General features: G+C 32.7%; 4 protein-coding genes across 4 annotated transcripts; 3 read left to right on the top strand and 1 right to left on the bottom strand.

Moving 5' to 3' along the window:
- The first annotated feature begins 1,985 nt into the window (after positions 1 to 1,985).
- LOC125028510 (protein lethal(2)essential for life-like) lies at positions 1,986 to 2,886 on the top strand. Its single transcript, XM_047617858.1, has 2 exons — positions 1,986 to 2,309; positions 2,543 to 2,886. The coding sequence occupies exons 1-2, from the start codon at positions 2,031 to 2,033 to the stop codon at positions 2,774 to 2,776; spliced, it is 513 nt and encodes a 170-aa protein (XP_047473814.1). The 5' UTR covers positions 1,986 to 2,030; the 3' UTR covers positions 2,777 to 2,886.
- A 1,709-nt stretch (positions 2,887 to 4,595) lies between these two features.
- LOC125028646 (protein lethal(2)essential for life-like) lies at positions 4,596 to 5,413 on the top strand. Its single transcript, XM_047618120.1, has 2 exons — positions 4,596 to 4,880; positions 5,052 to 5,413. Exons 1-2 carry the CDS (start codon positions 4,596 to 4,598, stop codon positions 5,283 to 5,285), a joined length of 519 nt encoding a protein of 172 aa, XP_047474076.1. The 3' UTR covers positions 5,286 to 5,413.
- Positions 5,414 to 7,306: 1,893 nt separating this feature from the next.
- LOC125028645 (protein lethal(2)essential for life-like) lies at positions 7,307 to 8,078 on the top strand. Its single transcript, XM_047618119.1, has 2 exons — positions 7,307 to 7,614; positions 7,845 to 8,078. Exons 1-2 carry the CDS (start codon positions 7,336 to 7,338, stop codon positions 8,076 to 8,078), a joined length of 513 nt encoding a protein of 170 aa, XP_047474075.1. The 5' UTR covers positions 7,307 to 7,335.
- Positions 8,079 to 11,838: 3,760 nt separating this feature from the next.
- Positions 11,839 to 13,056, bottom strand: LOC125028529 (protein lethal(2)essential for life-like). Its single transcript, XM_047617897.1, has 2 exons — positions 12,723 to 13,056; positions 11,839 to 12,521 (listed from the first exon to the last, which is right to left on the bottom strand). The coding sequence occupies exons 1-2, from the start codon at positions 12,999 to 13,001 to the stop codon at positions 12,288 to 12,290; spliced, it is 513 nt and encodes a 170-aa protein (XP_047473853.1). The 5' UTR covers positions 13,002 to 13,056; the 3' UTR covers positions 11,839 to 12,287.
- Positions 13,057 to 14,747: the final 1,691 nt, after the last annotated feature.

Here is a 14,747-nt window from a genome sequence, read left to right as displayed (position 1 = left end):
AAATGTACGTTTAAATGACAATTTATTTTTGTTTAGGATAATGTTAAAATGAAGCTTTTGCTATTTTTAAAATAAATGATACTTGTTTATATGTGTGTATGACTATACTTGCCTTCCTTTTGGGCGAACTTATCGAAAAAAAAAAAAAAAAAAAACATTGACTGTCGCATAAACTGCACAACAGAGGGTTCTTCGAAACTCTTGAAGAAAAGGCGCAAGTGTCAGATGCAAAGAGGGATCACTATTTGTGACCTGCGCTTCCATGATTCTTTTTCGAAAAACTAGTAAAAACTTAAATTGGTCTACCAAGCGCTTCAGGTTAGTTGTTAGGATCACATGAACAAATAAATAAGTGGATAGTTTTTTTCAACTACCCAGGCAGGAAATACTTGACAAGTATAAGGAAATATATATGTAATGTATGATTATATTTATACATATACACAAATGTATATACATATAATCTTTTCACACAGCTACATTTATGTAGATACACACACACACATATATATACATATATACACATACATATATACTCTTATAAGTATATATATAACATAAACATATATACATATACATATAAATAAACAAATAATTAAATGAATATATATATATATATATATATATATATATATATATATATATATATATATATGCGTGCGCGTGTGTGTTTGTACTTATCCTTATCTGTGCACATGTATATTTATAGTGTGTATGTGTCTATACATAGGATGGCCATATAGATGATTCCACATGCAGCATAAACGAACATTTCATTAGCTGAAATTATAATCTAATCTTAAAGACAATGAATGCTAAAGTGATTGTGTATTATTTTAGATAATATTAAAAGAACTGTTTGTCTCCCTTTTCCGATTGTTATTGTTGCATTGTTTTCATAACAGATAGTCCTTCGAAACTTTCAGAAAAAAGTTGTTGTGACCTGTGTTTCTATGATTATTTTTGAATGATATTAATGAGAATGGAACAATCGATTACCAAGCGCTTTGTGCAAGAGGAAACTTACATCCCTCTGAGTCACCCTTTCAGAAATAATAAAAGATAATATGTTAAAGGGTTAGTTGTCAGGTTAATATGAGCAATTAATCAAATATCTATTTTTTGTATATTTCCGAAGCAAAGAATACATGGAAGCTATTAATTTTGCAGGAAATGTATTAAATGATATGGGCACAGGCAGATATAGAAAGTAGATAAATATGTAAATAGACATACATCCATATATATATATACATATATATGTATATGTATAAGCACACATATACACATATATGTATTATCATATATATATAATATACACATGTGTATATACATATAAATGTATATGTTTACATGCATTTATATACACACAGACACAGACACACACATATATGTATATTAAATGTACATACACGTGTATATAATATATACATATATATGTGTTTGTGTTTATGTACACTCACGCACAGATATAGATATGTATACAGACATTCATATATACACACACAACCACATGTGTGCACATATATAGTCCCTTTAAACATATATGTAGATATATACAGGTACAGATAAACATACAGTATGTGTACACATACATTGTCCTTATACACACATAAAAAGTATGTTTGCGCATGTGTGTGCCTATTTGTATATAATATATCTCTATATATACACACACACATGCATGTGTGTTTGCGTGTATATATATCTTTTTGTGTCTATATATAAATGACACCCCTTTAGATGATGGAATATATCAATAAAAAACGCATAGTTAGTAATAAAGCTTTTACCGTTTGATTGTATCGAATGCATTCATTTTAAATTGAGAGCTAGAAGTTTCAAGAAGCTTCAAATGAAGTGGTTGCCAAGCATTCCGTGACGCGTCCAGATGGAGGTGGAAAGTGGGCGCACACCCATCTCGCGCCACATAAAAGCATCAGCAGCCGCCTCTTGGCAGACACAATATAAACATCACTCTTTGAGAGAACAGAGCAAGCTTTATCTTTATCTACATTTCCAAGCGAAATATGGAGAATAAAAATAGTACCACTCTAAGTGAACAAAAAACAGAATCTTCCAAAGAGGACTCACTTCTCCCCATCGTTGACAAGGGACTTTTCTTCCATGATTCTTACTTCGAGGATATTCGGAAGCACTTTGAGACAGCCATCGACCAAATCCTGGATGCATGGGGAGAGGCCACGTCCGTGAGTGATCTCATGAGTAGCTACAGACGTGTAAGAGAGCGCAATTTGCAGCAAGAGAACCAAGTCATGGCCTTCAGCGAAGATGACCAGAATCATAAGGTTAGTTTTAGTATCTAAAAACAATGCAGATCGCAATAACACCAATTCTAATAATCGTATGCATAAATAGAACTAACAATCGGTAAAAAAGAAAAAATCAAATTGAAGGTAAGGATTTTTTTTTCAGAAATGATCTAGGTCACGCAAACATATTATTTAAATATTAATGAGATTAAAAAAAAAGAAAAGAAAAAAGAGGGAAAAGCAACTAGTCTTTATTATTATATATACAGGTTGTGCTGGATGTTCATGACTTCAAGAGTGGAGACGTTAAAGTCAGAGTGGAAGACAATCAGGTGGTGGTGGAAGGTCGAGTGGAAAAGGAAGAGGACGAATTCAAGTACATGAAAAGCTTCTGTCGACGCTTCAACTTCCCAGGCAAAGTGGCTATGGAGGGCGTGACTTCTGCAATGTCTTCCGATGGCGTCTTGACTATCACAGCTCCGAAGATTCCACAGGCAGCATAGAAAAATATTTAATGAGCTTAAATTATGATATAAGTTAAAATATAATGTATGTCTAACTATTTATTGTTAATTTGTAGACTATAGAAATTAAGTTCATTTATTGATGTATTCTTTTTAATAAATCGTATTTGTTTACATCCGAGTATTACTTTGCGTATTTTTCGCGAAAATAATCGAAAAAATACCATCGTTTGCTTACTGTTGCATAAATTTCATAACAGATGGTTCTTCGAAACTCATGAAGAAAAAAATGCGTTCCAAATGCAAAGAGGATTCACTTCTAACTAGTGTAACCTGTGCCATGTTTACTGGTTTAAACTTGGCTCCCGAGCCACATTTGGCCCCCTGAGGGCTTTTTATGGCATACCACGTAATTCGAAGGAGTTAAGAAACAAAGTTAAACAAAATAAAAGGGACAGAGACAGAGACATAATGTGTATCGCTGTTCGTTACTATTATCAGGGTTTGAATTTTCGTATGTTTCTAAATATTTTTTTTTTTTTTTATGAAACACTGAATTAAAACGAAAATGTTTCGTAGCCGCGATATGTTTTAAGGGTACAATGAGAAGTAGACGAGTATGAAGCATACCCAAGCGCTGGGGAAGCCTCAGTCACGCAGCGCTGCTGTTTCAGTGACTAGCCACCGTGAGTGACACTCTTTCTAGTTATTTTCGTCACGGATACCGCGAAAAAGTAAAGCTTGGTATCCGATGATTTCAGTCATCAAGGACAATTGACTTTGGATTCATTCACCAGAGAAGTACTATGTGTGCACGCTGCTACAAGACAGTCGTGTGCCACACACACTTGAAATGACATATATGTATATATATGTTATGTAATGATTATATGTATGTTACATTTAAAATATACGTGTATATACATATTTTTATTTCTATTGATACATATATATATGTATATTAATATGTGATTATAATATAAATATACTGCATATTTTATATGTATGTATTCCTCGCGAACCTATCGAAAAAGCATGGATTGTTTTTATGTCGCATGGATTGCGACACAAAACATGTACACACACACACACACATATATATATATATATATTTATATATATATATATACATATGCATATACATATACATATACACACATGTATTTATATACATACATATATAAACATACGCATGCATATATATTTTGTAAATTACCCAGGCAAAGTGTAAATGGTAGCTGTTGATTTTGCAAGAAATACTTGAAACAGAAAATAAAAACTTTACATATATATACACAAATGGTAAATATATTTATTTATATACATACATACGTACACACACACACATATATATATATGCATATATATATATATATGTATGTGTGTGTGTGTTTATGTACGTGTAAGGATAATATAAGTGTACGTGTATGTGCTTATATGTTTATAAATATGCATGTATATATGTATATATTTATATATATGGATATCTATATTTATATTTATATACATATGCATGTATATGTGTATATATATCTTTATATAAAGGATGTAGTACTGGTATATCTATAACGACGCATAATTAGTATTGAAGCATTTACCGCATGTTTGTATTGTATGTTTTCAATTTAATTACTTTGTTAAAATCTGGAAGTTTCAAGAAATTCGAAATCAAGATGTTGCCAAGCATACCATAATCTTGCGTCCAAACGAAGGTGGACATTGGGCACACATCCAACTCGCGCCACATAAAAGCAGCAGCAGCCACCTTCTGATAGACACAACAGAAACAACACTCCGTGAGAGAACAGAACAAGCTTTAGCTTTATCTATATTTCCACGAACCTTGCGCTAGAGAAAAATGGAGAACAAGAATACTACCACCCTTACTGAACAGACACCGGAAGAATCTAAATGCAACGAAGATTCAGTTCTCCCCATCGCTGAGAAGGGACTTTTCTTCCATGATTCCTTCTTCGAGGATATTCGGAAGCACTTTGAGACAGCCATCGACCAAATCCTGGATACGTGGGGAGAAAGCAAATCCGTGAGTGATCTCATGAGTAGCTACAGACGTGTAAGAGGGCGCAATTTGCAGCAAGAGAACCAAGTCATGGCCTATAGTGAAGACGACCAGAATCACAAGGTTAGTTTTACAATTTAAAAATCATGTGGATCGCAAATATTCATTTACACGAAAGTAAGAAGAAATCGTTAAAAAAATAAATGTTTTTCAGAAATGATATAGGTCACGGAAACAGATTATTAAGATACAAGGAAAATACAAAAACATTTTCTTAGATGATTCTATATACAGGTTGTGCTGGATGTTCATGACTTCAAGAGTGGAGACGTTAAGGTTAGATTGGAAGACAATGAGGTGGTGGTGGAAGGTCGAGTGGAAAAGGAAGAGGACGACTTCAAATCCATGAAAAACTTCTACCGACGTTTCAACTTCCCAGGCAAAGTGAACATGGAGGCCATGACTTCCGCAATGTCTTCCGATGGCGTCTTGACTGTCACGGCTCCGAAGATTCCACAGGCAGCATAGTAAATCATATTCCATTATTTGAAACTGTAATCTAATTTTAAATGTACGTTTAAATGACAATTTATTTTTGTTTAGGATAATGTTAAAATGAAGCTTTTGCTATTTTTAAAATAAATGATACTTGTTTATATGTGTGTATGACTATACTTGCCTTCCTTTTGGGCGAACTTATCGAAAAAAAAAAAAAAAAACATTGACTGTCGCATAAACTGCACAACAGAGGGTTCTTCGAAACTCTTGAAGAAAAGGCGCAAGTGTCAGATGCAAAGAGGGATCCCTATTTGTGACCTGCGCTTCCATGATTCTTTTTCGAAAAACTAGTAAAAACTAAAATTGGTCTACCAAGCGCTTCAGGTTAGTTGTTAGGATCACATGAACAAATAAATAAGTGGATAGTTTTTTTCAACTACCCAGGCAGGAAATACTTGACAAGTATAAGGAAATATATATATGTAATGTATGATTATATTTATACATATACACAAATGTATATACATATAATCTTTTCACACAGCTACATTTATGTAGATACACACACACACATATATATACATATATACACATACATATATACTCTTATAAGTATATATATAACATAAACATATATACATATACATATAAATAAACAAATAATTAAATGAATATATATATATATATATATATATATATATATATGCGTGCGCGTGTGTGTTTGTACTTATCCTTATCTGTGCACATGTATATTTATAGTGTGTATGTGTCTATACATAGGATGGCCATATAGATGATTCCACATGCAGCATAAACAAACATTTCATTAGCCGAAATTATAATCTAATCTTAAAGACAATGAATGCTAAAGTGATTGTGTATTATTTTAGATAATATTAAAAGAACTGTTTGTCTCCCTTTTCCGATTTTGATTGTTGCATTGTTTTCATAACAGATAGTACTTCGAAACTTTTAGAAAAAAGTTGTTGTGACCTGTGTTTCTATGATTATTTTTTAATGATATTAATTAAAAAGGAACAATCGATTACCAAGCGCTTTGTGCAAGAGGAAACTTACATCCCTCTGAGTCACCCTTTCAGAAATAATAAAAGATAATATGTTAAAGGGTTAGTTGTTAAGTTTATATGAGCAATTAATCAAATATCTATTTTTTGTATATTTCCGAAGCAAAGTGTACATGGAAGCTATTAATTTTGCAGGAAATGTATTAAATGATATGGGCACAGGCAGATAAAGAAAGTAGATATATATGTAAATAGACATACATCCATATATACACATATATATGTATATGTATAAGCACACACATACACATATAAGTATTATCATATATATATATATATAAGATATACATGTGTATATACATATATATGTATATGTTTACATACATTTATATATACACACACACAGACACACACATATATGTATATTAAATGTACATACACATGTATATAATATATACATATATATGTGTTTGTGTTTATGTACACTCATGCACATATATAGATATGTATACAGACATTCATATATACACACACAATCACATGTGTGCACATATATAGTCCCTTTAAACATATATGTAGATATATACAGGTACAGATAAACATATAGTATGTGTACACATACATTGTCCTTATACACACATAAAAAGTATGTTTGCGCATGTGTGTGCGTATTTGTATATAATATATCTCTATATATACACACATGCATGTGTGTTTGAGTGTATATATATATCTTTTTGTGTTTATATATAAATGACACCCCTTTAGATGATGGAATATATCAATAAAAAACGCATAGTTAGTAATAAAGCTTTTACCGTATGATTGTATCGTATGCATTCCTTTTAAATTGAGAGCTAGAAGTTACAAGAAGCTTCAAATGAAGTTATTGCCAAGCATTCCGTGACGCGTCCAGATGGAGGTGGAAAGTGGGCGCACACCCAACTCGCGCCACATAAAAGCATCAGCAGCCGCCTCTTGTTAGACACAATATAAACAATACCCTTTGAGAGAACAGAGCAAGCTTTATCTTTATCTACATTTCCAAGCGAAATATGGAGAATGAAAATAATACCACTCTCAGTGAACAAAAAACAGAATCTCCCAAAGAGGACTCACTTCTGCCCATCGTTGAGAAGGGACTTTTCTTCCATGATTCTTACTTCGAGGATATTCGGAAGCACTTTGAGACAGCCATCGACCAAATCCTGGATACGTGGGGAGAGGCCACGTCCGTGAGTGATCTCATGAGTAGCTACAGACGTATAAGAGAGCGCAATTTGCAGCAAGAGAACCAAGTCATGGCCTTCAGCGAAGACGACCAGAATCATAAGGTTAGTTTTAGTATTTAAAAACAATGCAGATCGCAATAACACCAATTCTAATAATCGTATGCATAAATAGAACTAACAATCGGTAAAAAAGAAAAAATCAAATTGAAGGTAAGGATTTTTTTCAGAAATGATCTAGGTCACGCAAACATATTATTTAAATATTAATGAGATTAAAAAAAAGAAAAGAAAAAAGAGGGAAAAGCAACTAGTCTTTATTATTATATATACAGGTTGTGCTGGATGTTCATGACTTCAAGAGTGGAGACGTTAAGGTCAGAGTGGAAGACAATCAGGTGGTGGTGGAAGGTAGAGTGGAAAAGGAAGAGGACGAATTCAAGTCCATGAAAAGCTTCTGTCGACGCTTCAACTTCCCAGGCAAAGTGGCTATGGAGGGCGTGACTTCTGCAATGTCCTCCGATGGCGTCTTGACTATCGCAGCTCCGAAGATTCCACAGGCAGCATAGAAAAATATTTAATGAGCTTAAATTATGATATAAGTTTAAATATAATGTATGTCTAATTATTTATTGTAAATTTGTAGAATAGAAATTAAGTTCATTTATTGATGTATTCTTTTTAATAAATCGTATTTGTTTACATCCGTGTATTACTTTGCTTATTTTTCGCGAAAGTAATCGAAAAAATACCATCGGTTACTTACTGCTGCATAAATTTCATAACAGATGGTTCTTCGAAACTCATGAAGAGAAATTGCGACCCAAATGCAAAGAGGATTCACTTTTAAGTAGTGTAACCTGTGCCATGTTTACTGGTTTAAACCTGGCTCCCGAGCCACATTTGGCCCCCTGAGGGCGTTTTATAGCATACCACGTGATTCGAACGAGTAAAGATACAAAGTTAAACAAAATAAAAGGGACAGAGACAGAGACATAGTGTGTATCGCAGTTCGTTACTATTATCAGGGTTTGAATTTTCGTATGTTTCTAAATAATTTTTTTTTTTTCTATGAAACACTGCCGCAATATGTTTTAAGGGTACAATGAGAAGTCGGCGACTATGAAGCATACCCAAGCGCTGGGGAAGCCTCAGTAACCCAGCGCTGCTGTTTCAGTGACTAGCCACCGTGAGTGACACTCTTGCTAGTTATTTTCGTCACGGATACTGCGAAAAAGTAAAGCTTGGTATCCGATGATTTCAGTCATCAAGGACAATTAACTTTGGATTCATTCGCCAGAGTAGTACTATGTGTGCACGCTGCTACAAGACAGTCGTGTGCCACACACACTTGAAATGATATATATGTATATATATATATGTTATGTAATGATTATATGTATGTTACATTTAAAATATACGTATATATACATATTTTTATTTATATTGATACATATAGATATATGTATATAAATATGTAATTATAATATAAATATACTGCATATTTTATATGTATGTATTCCTCGCGAACCTATCGAAAAAGCATGGATTGTTTTTATGTCGCATGGATTGCGACACAAAACATTTACACACATATATATATATACATATGTGTATATATGTGTATATATTTTGTAAATTACCCAGGCAAAGTGTAAATGGTAGCTGTTGATTTTGCAAGAAATACTTGAAACAGAAAATAAAACCTTTACATATTTATACACAAATGGTAAATATATTTATTTATATACATACATACGTACACACACACATACACACACACACACTCACACACACACACATATATATATATATATATATATATGTCTGTGTGTGTGTGTTAATGTACGTGTAAGGATAATATAAGTGTACGTGTATGTGCATATATGTCTATATATATGCATGTATATATGTATATATTTATATATATATGGATATGTATATTTATATATATATACATATGAATGTATATGTGTATATATATCTGTATATAAATGATGATGTAGTTCTGGTATATCTATAACGACGCATAATTAGTATTGAAGCATTTACCGCATGTTTGTATCGTATGTATTCAATTTAATTACTTTGTTAAAATCTGGAAGTTTCAAGATATTCGAAATCAAGATGTTGCCAAGCATACTATAATCTTGCGTCCAAATGAAGGTGGACATTGGGCACACATCCAACTCGCGCCACATAAAAGCAGGAGCAGCCGCCTTCTGATAGACACAACAGAAACAACACTCCGTGAGAGAACAGAACAAGGTTTAGCTTTATCTACATTTCCACGAACCTTGCGCTAGAGAAAAATGGAGAACAAGAATACTACCACCCTTACTGAACAGACACCGGAAGAATCTAAATGCAACGAAGATTCAGTTCTCCCCATCGCTGAGAAGGGACTTTTCTTCCATGATTCCTTCTTCGAGGATATTCGGAAGCACTTTGAGACAGCCATCGACCAAATCCTGGATAGGTGGGGAGAAAGCAAATCCGTGAGTGATCTCATGAGTAGCTACAGACGTGTAAGAGGGCGCAATTTGCAGCAAGAGAACCAAGTCATGGCCTTCAGTGAAGACGACCAGAATCACAAGGTTAGTTTTACAATTTAAAAATCATGTGGATCGCAAATATTCATTTACACGAAAGTAAGAAGAAATCGTTAAAAGAAATAAATGTTTTTCAAAAATGATATAGGTCACGGAAACAGATTATTAAGATACAAGGAAAATACAAAAAAACTTTTTCTTAGATGATTCTATATACAGGTTGTGCTGGATGTTCATGACTTCAAGAGTGGAGACGTTAAGGTTAGAGTGGAAGACAATCAGGTGGTGGTGGAAGGTCGAGTGGAAAAGGAAGAGGACGACTTCAAATCCATGAAAAACTTCTACCGACGTTTCAACTTCCCAGGCAAAGTGAACATGGAGGCCATGACTTACGCAATGTCTTCCGATGGCGTCTTGACTGTCACGGCTCCGAGGATTCCACAGGCAGCATAGTAAATCATATTCCATTATTTGAAACTGTCATCTAATTTTAAATGTACGTTTAAATGACAATTTATTTTTGTTTAGGATAATGTTAAAATGAAGCTTTTGCTATTTTTAAAATAAATGATACTTGTTTATATGTGTGTATGACTATACTTGCCTTCCTTTTGGGCGAACTTATCGAAAAAAAAAAAAAAACATTGACTGTCGCATAAACTGCACAACAGAGGGTTCTTCGAAACTCTTGAAGAAAAGGCGCAAGTGTCAGATGCAAAGAGGGATCCCTATTTGTGACCTGCGCTTCCATGATTCTTTTTCGAAAAACTAGTAAAAACTAAAATTGGTCTACCAAGCGCTTCAGGTTAGTTGTTAGGATCACATGAACAAATAAATAAATGGATAGTTTTTTTCAACTACCAAGGCAGGAAATATTTGACATGTATAAGGAAATATATGTAATGTATGATTATATTTATACATATACACACATGTATATACATATAATCTTTTCACACAGCTACATTTATGTAGATACACACACACACATATATATACATATATACACATACATATATACTCATATAAGTATATATATAACATAAACATATATACATATACATATAAAAAAACAAATAATTAAATGAATATATATATATGCGTGCGCGTGTGTGTTTGTACTTATCCTTATCTGTGCACATGTATATTTATAGTGTGTATGTGTCTATACATAGGATGGCCATATAGATGATTCCACATGCAGCATAAACAAACATTTCATTAGCCGAAATTATAATCTAATCTTAAAGACAATGAATGCTAAAGTGATTGTGTATTATTTTAGATAATATTAAAAGAACTGTTTGTCTCCCTTTTCCGATTTTTATTGTTGCATTGTTTTCATAACAGATAGTACTTCGAAACTTTTAGAAAAAAGTTGTTGTGACCTGTGTTTCTATGATTATTTTTTAATGAAGTGATATTAATGAGAATGGAACAATCGATTACCAAGCGCTTTGTGCAAGAGGAAACTTACATCCCTCTGAGTCACCCTTTCAGAAATAATAAAAGATAATATGTTAAAGGGTTAGTTGTTAAGTTTATATGAGCAATTAATCAAATATCTATTTTTTGTATATTTCCGAAGCAAAGTGTACATGGAAGCTTATATATGTATATATACATATGTGTGTGTTTATCTACATAAATATAACTGTGTGAAATGATTATATGTATATACAGATGTGTATATGAATATAATATAAATAATTGTAACATACATATATTTCCTTATACATGTCAAGTATTTTCTGCCTTAATTGACAAAAACTATCCATTGATTTATTTGTTCATGTGATCCTAACAACCCGTAATGCTTTTAAATGTACATGTCTCCTAAAAGGGTTATTCAAGGTTGCCTTATGTTGTACATGAAGCACTCGGTAGACCAATATTAGTTTTAAATATTTTTTTCCAAAAAAGAATCATGGAAGCACAGGTCACATATAGTCAACCCTCTTTGCATTTGGCACTTGCACCTTTTCTTCAAGTTTCGAAGAACCCTCTTCTATGCAATTTATGCGACAGTCGATGTGTTTTTTTTTTTTTTTTTTTTTTTTTCATTTCGATAAGTGGCGAAAAAGGAAGGCAATGTAAACAAGTATAATTTATTTTAAAAATATCAAAAGCTTTATTCATTTTAACATTATCCTGACGAAAAAATAATTGTTGCTTAAACGTACATTTAAAATTAGATTACAATTTCAGATAATGGAATATGATTTCCTATGCTGCCTGTGGAATCTTCGGAGCCGTGACAGTCAAGACGCCATCGGAAGACATTGCAGAAGTCACGCCCTCCATAGCCACTTTTCCTGGGAAGTTGAAGCGTCGACAGAAGGTTTTCATGGACTTGAAGTCATCCTCTTCCTTTTCCACTCGGCCTTCAACCACCAACTGATTGTCTTCCACTCTGACCTTAACGTCTCCATTCTTGAAGTCATGAACATCCAGCACAACCTGTATATAGAATCAGTGAAGAGTATTTGTTTTCTTTTTCTTTTTCATTTTAATAGATATCTAAATATTCTGTTTGCGTGACCTAGATAATTTCAGAAAAAAAACCTTACCTTCAATTTGATTTTCTTTTTAAACAATTGTTTCTCTTATTTAGAATTGGCGTTTTGGGGATCTGCATTGTTTTCATATACTAAAACTAACCTTGTGCTTCTGGTCGTCTTCCCTGAAGGCCATGACTTGGTTCTCTTGCTGTAAATTGCGCTCTCTTACGCGTCTGTAGCTACTCATGAGATCACTCACTGACCTGGCTTCTCCCCACGTATCAAGGATTTGGTCGATGGCTGTCTCAAAGTGCTTCTGAATATCCTCGAAGAAAGAATCATGGAAGAAAGGGCCCTTCTCAACGATGGGAAGAAGTGAATCCTCTTTGGGAGATTCTGGTTTCTGTTCATTGAGAGTGCTAGTATTTTTGTTCTCCATATTTCTCTTGGAAATGTAGATAAAGCTACCGCTTGCTCTGTTCTCTCACGGAGTGTTGTTTATATTGTGTCTAGCAAGAGGCGGCGGCTGATGCATTTATGTGGCGCGAGTTGGGTGTGCGCCCACTTTCCACCTCCATCCGGACGCGTCACGGAATGCTTGGCAACAACTTCTTGAAACTTCTAGTTCTAAGTTTAAATGAATGCATACAATACAATCATACGGTAAAATATACATACATGTGTATGTATATTTCTTATACATATATGTGTGTGTCTGTGTCTGTATGTGTATCAATGCATGTAAACATATACATATATATGTATATACACATGTGTATATATATCACATTTATATATATATATATATATATATATATATATATATATATATATATATATATAACATATACATAGATGTGTATGTCTGTGCTTATACATACACATATATGTATATATATATATATATATATATATATGAATGTATGTCTATTTACATATATATCTACTTTGTATATCTGTCTATGCCCACATCATTTAATATATATCCTGCAAAATTAATAGCTTCCATTTACACTATGCCTCGGAAATATACAAAAAACAGTAATTTGATTAATTACTCATATAAACCTGACAACTAACCTTTTAACATATTATCATTTGTTATTTCTTAAAGGGTCACTCAGAGGGATGTAAATTTCCTCTTGCACAAAGCGCTTGGTAGCCGATCGTTCCATTTTAATTAATATCATTGAAAAATAATCATAGAAACACAGGTCACAGCAATCGGAAGAAGTGAACTCTCTTTGCATTTGGTACTTTGTTTTTTTTCTGAAAGTTTCGAAGGACTATCTGTTATGAAAGCAACAATAACAATCGGAAAAGGAAGACAGACCTTTTTTTTTGTTTAATATTATCTAAAATAATACAGTCACTTTAGCATTCATTGTCTTTAATATTATATTATAATTTCAGCTAATGAAATGTTTTCTTATGCTGCCTGTGGAATCATCTGTATGGCCATCCTATGTATAAACACACAATCACTATAAATATACATGTGTACTGATAAGTATAAGTACAAACACAAGCGCGCGCGCATATACATATATATATTTTTTTATTATTATTTATTTGTTTATTTATATGTATTTGTATGTTTATATTATATATACATATGAGTATATATATATGTGTGTGTGTGTATCTACATATATATAACTGTGTGGAAAGACTATATGTATATACATTTGTGTATATATGTATATATATAATTATAACATACATATATTTCCTTATACATGTAAAGTATTTCCTGCCTAGGTAATTGACAAAAACTATCCATTGATTAATTTGTTCATGTGATCCTAACAACTAACCTGTAATGCTTTTAAACGTACATGTCTCCTAAAAGGGTTATTCAAGCGCTTGGTAGACCAATATTAGTTTTTACTAGTCTTTCGAAAAAGAATCATGGAAGCATAGGTCACAAAGAGTGAACCCTTTTTGCATTTGACACTTGTACCTTTTATTCCAGCGTTTCGAAGAACCCTCTGTTTATGCGACAGTCGTTTTATTATTATCATTATTATTATTATTATTTATTTCGATAAGTTCGCGAAAAAGGAAAGCAAATAAAGTCATACACATATGTAAACAAGTATCATTTATTTTGAAATTACCAAAAGCTTTATACATTTTAACATTATCCTAAACAAAAATAAATTGTCACTTAAACGTACATTTA

Source organism: Penaeus chinensis, chromosome 9, assembly GCF_019202785.1.
Source record: "Penaeus chinensis breed Huanghai No. 1 chromosome 9, ASM1920278v2, whole genome shotgun sequence".
NCBI lineage: Eukaryota > Metazoa > Arthropoda > Malacostraca > Decapoda > Penaeidae > Penaeus > Penaeus chinensis.
The sequence above is the reverse complement of the archived record's forward strand: the minus strand, read 5'-3'. Positions and strand labels throughout refer to the sequence as shown.

What these genes read in the sequence shown, in the direction of transcription:
- LOC125028510 (XM_047617858.1), top strand. Translation starts at nt 2,031, where the DNA reads ATGGAGAATAAAAATAGTACCACTCTAAGTGAACAAAAAACAGAATCT. An exon ending in AAGATGACCAGAATCATAAG is followed by an intron (nt 2,310 to 2,542) that starts GTTAGTTTTAGT and finishes TTATATATACAG; the next exon opens with GTTGTGCTGGATGTTCATGA.
- LOC125028646 (XM_047618120.1), top strand. Translation starts at nt 4,596, where the DNA reads ATGGAGAACAAGAATACTACCACCCTTACTGAACAGACACCGGAAGAA. An exon ending in AAGACGACCAGAATCACAAG is followed by an intron (nt 4,881 to 5,051) that starts GTTAGTTTTACA and finishes TTCTATATACAG; the next exon opens with GTTGTGCTGGATGTTCATGA.
- LOC125028645 (XM_047618119.1), top strand. Translation starts at nt 7,336, where the DNA reads ATGGAGAATGAAAATAATACCACTCTCAGTGAACAAAAAACAGAATCT. An exon ending in AAGACGACCAGAATCATAAG is followed by an intron (nt 7,615 to 7,844) that starts GTTAGTTTTAGT and finishes TTATATATACAG; the next exon opens with GTTGTGCTGGATGTTCATGA.
- LOC125028529 (XM_047617897.1), bottom strand. Translation starts at nt 13,001, where the DNA reads ATGGAGAACAAAAATACTAGCACTCTCAATGAACAGAAACCAGAATCT. An exon ending in AAGACGACCAGAAGCACAAG is followed by an intron (nt 12,522 to 12,722) that starts GTTAGTTTTAGT and finishes TTCTATATACAG; the next exon opens with GTTGTGCTGGATGTTCATGA.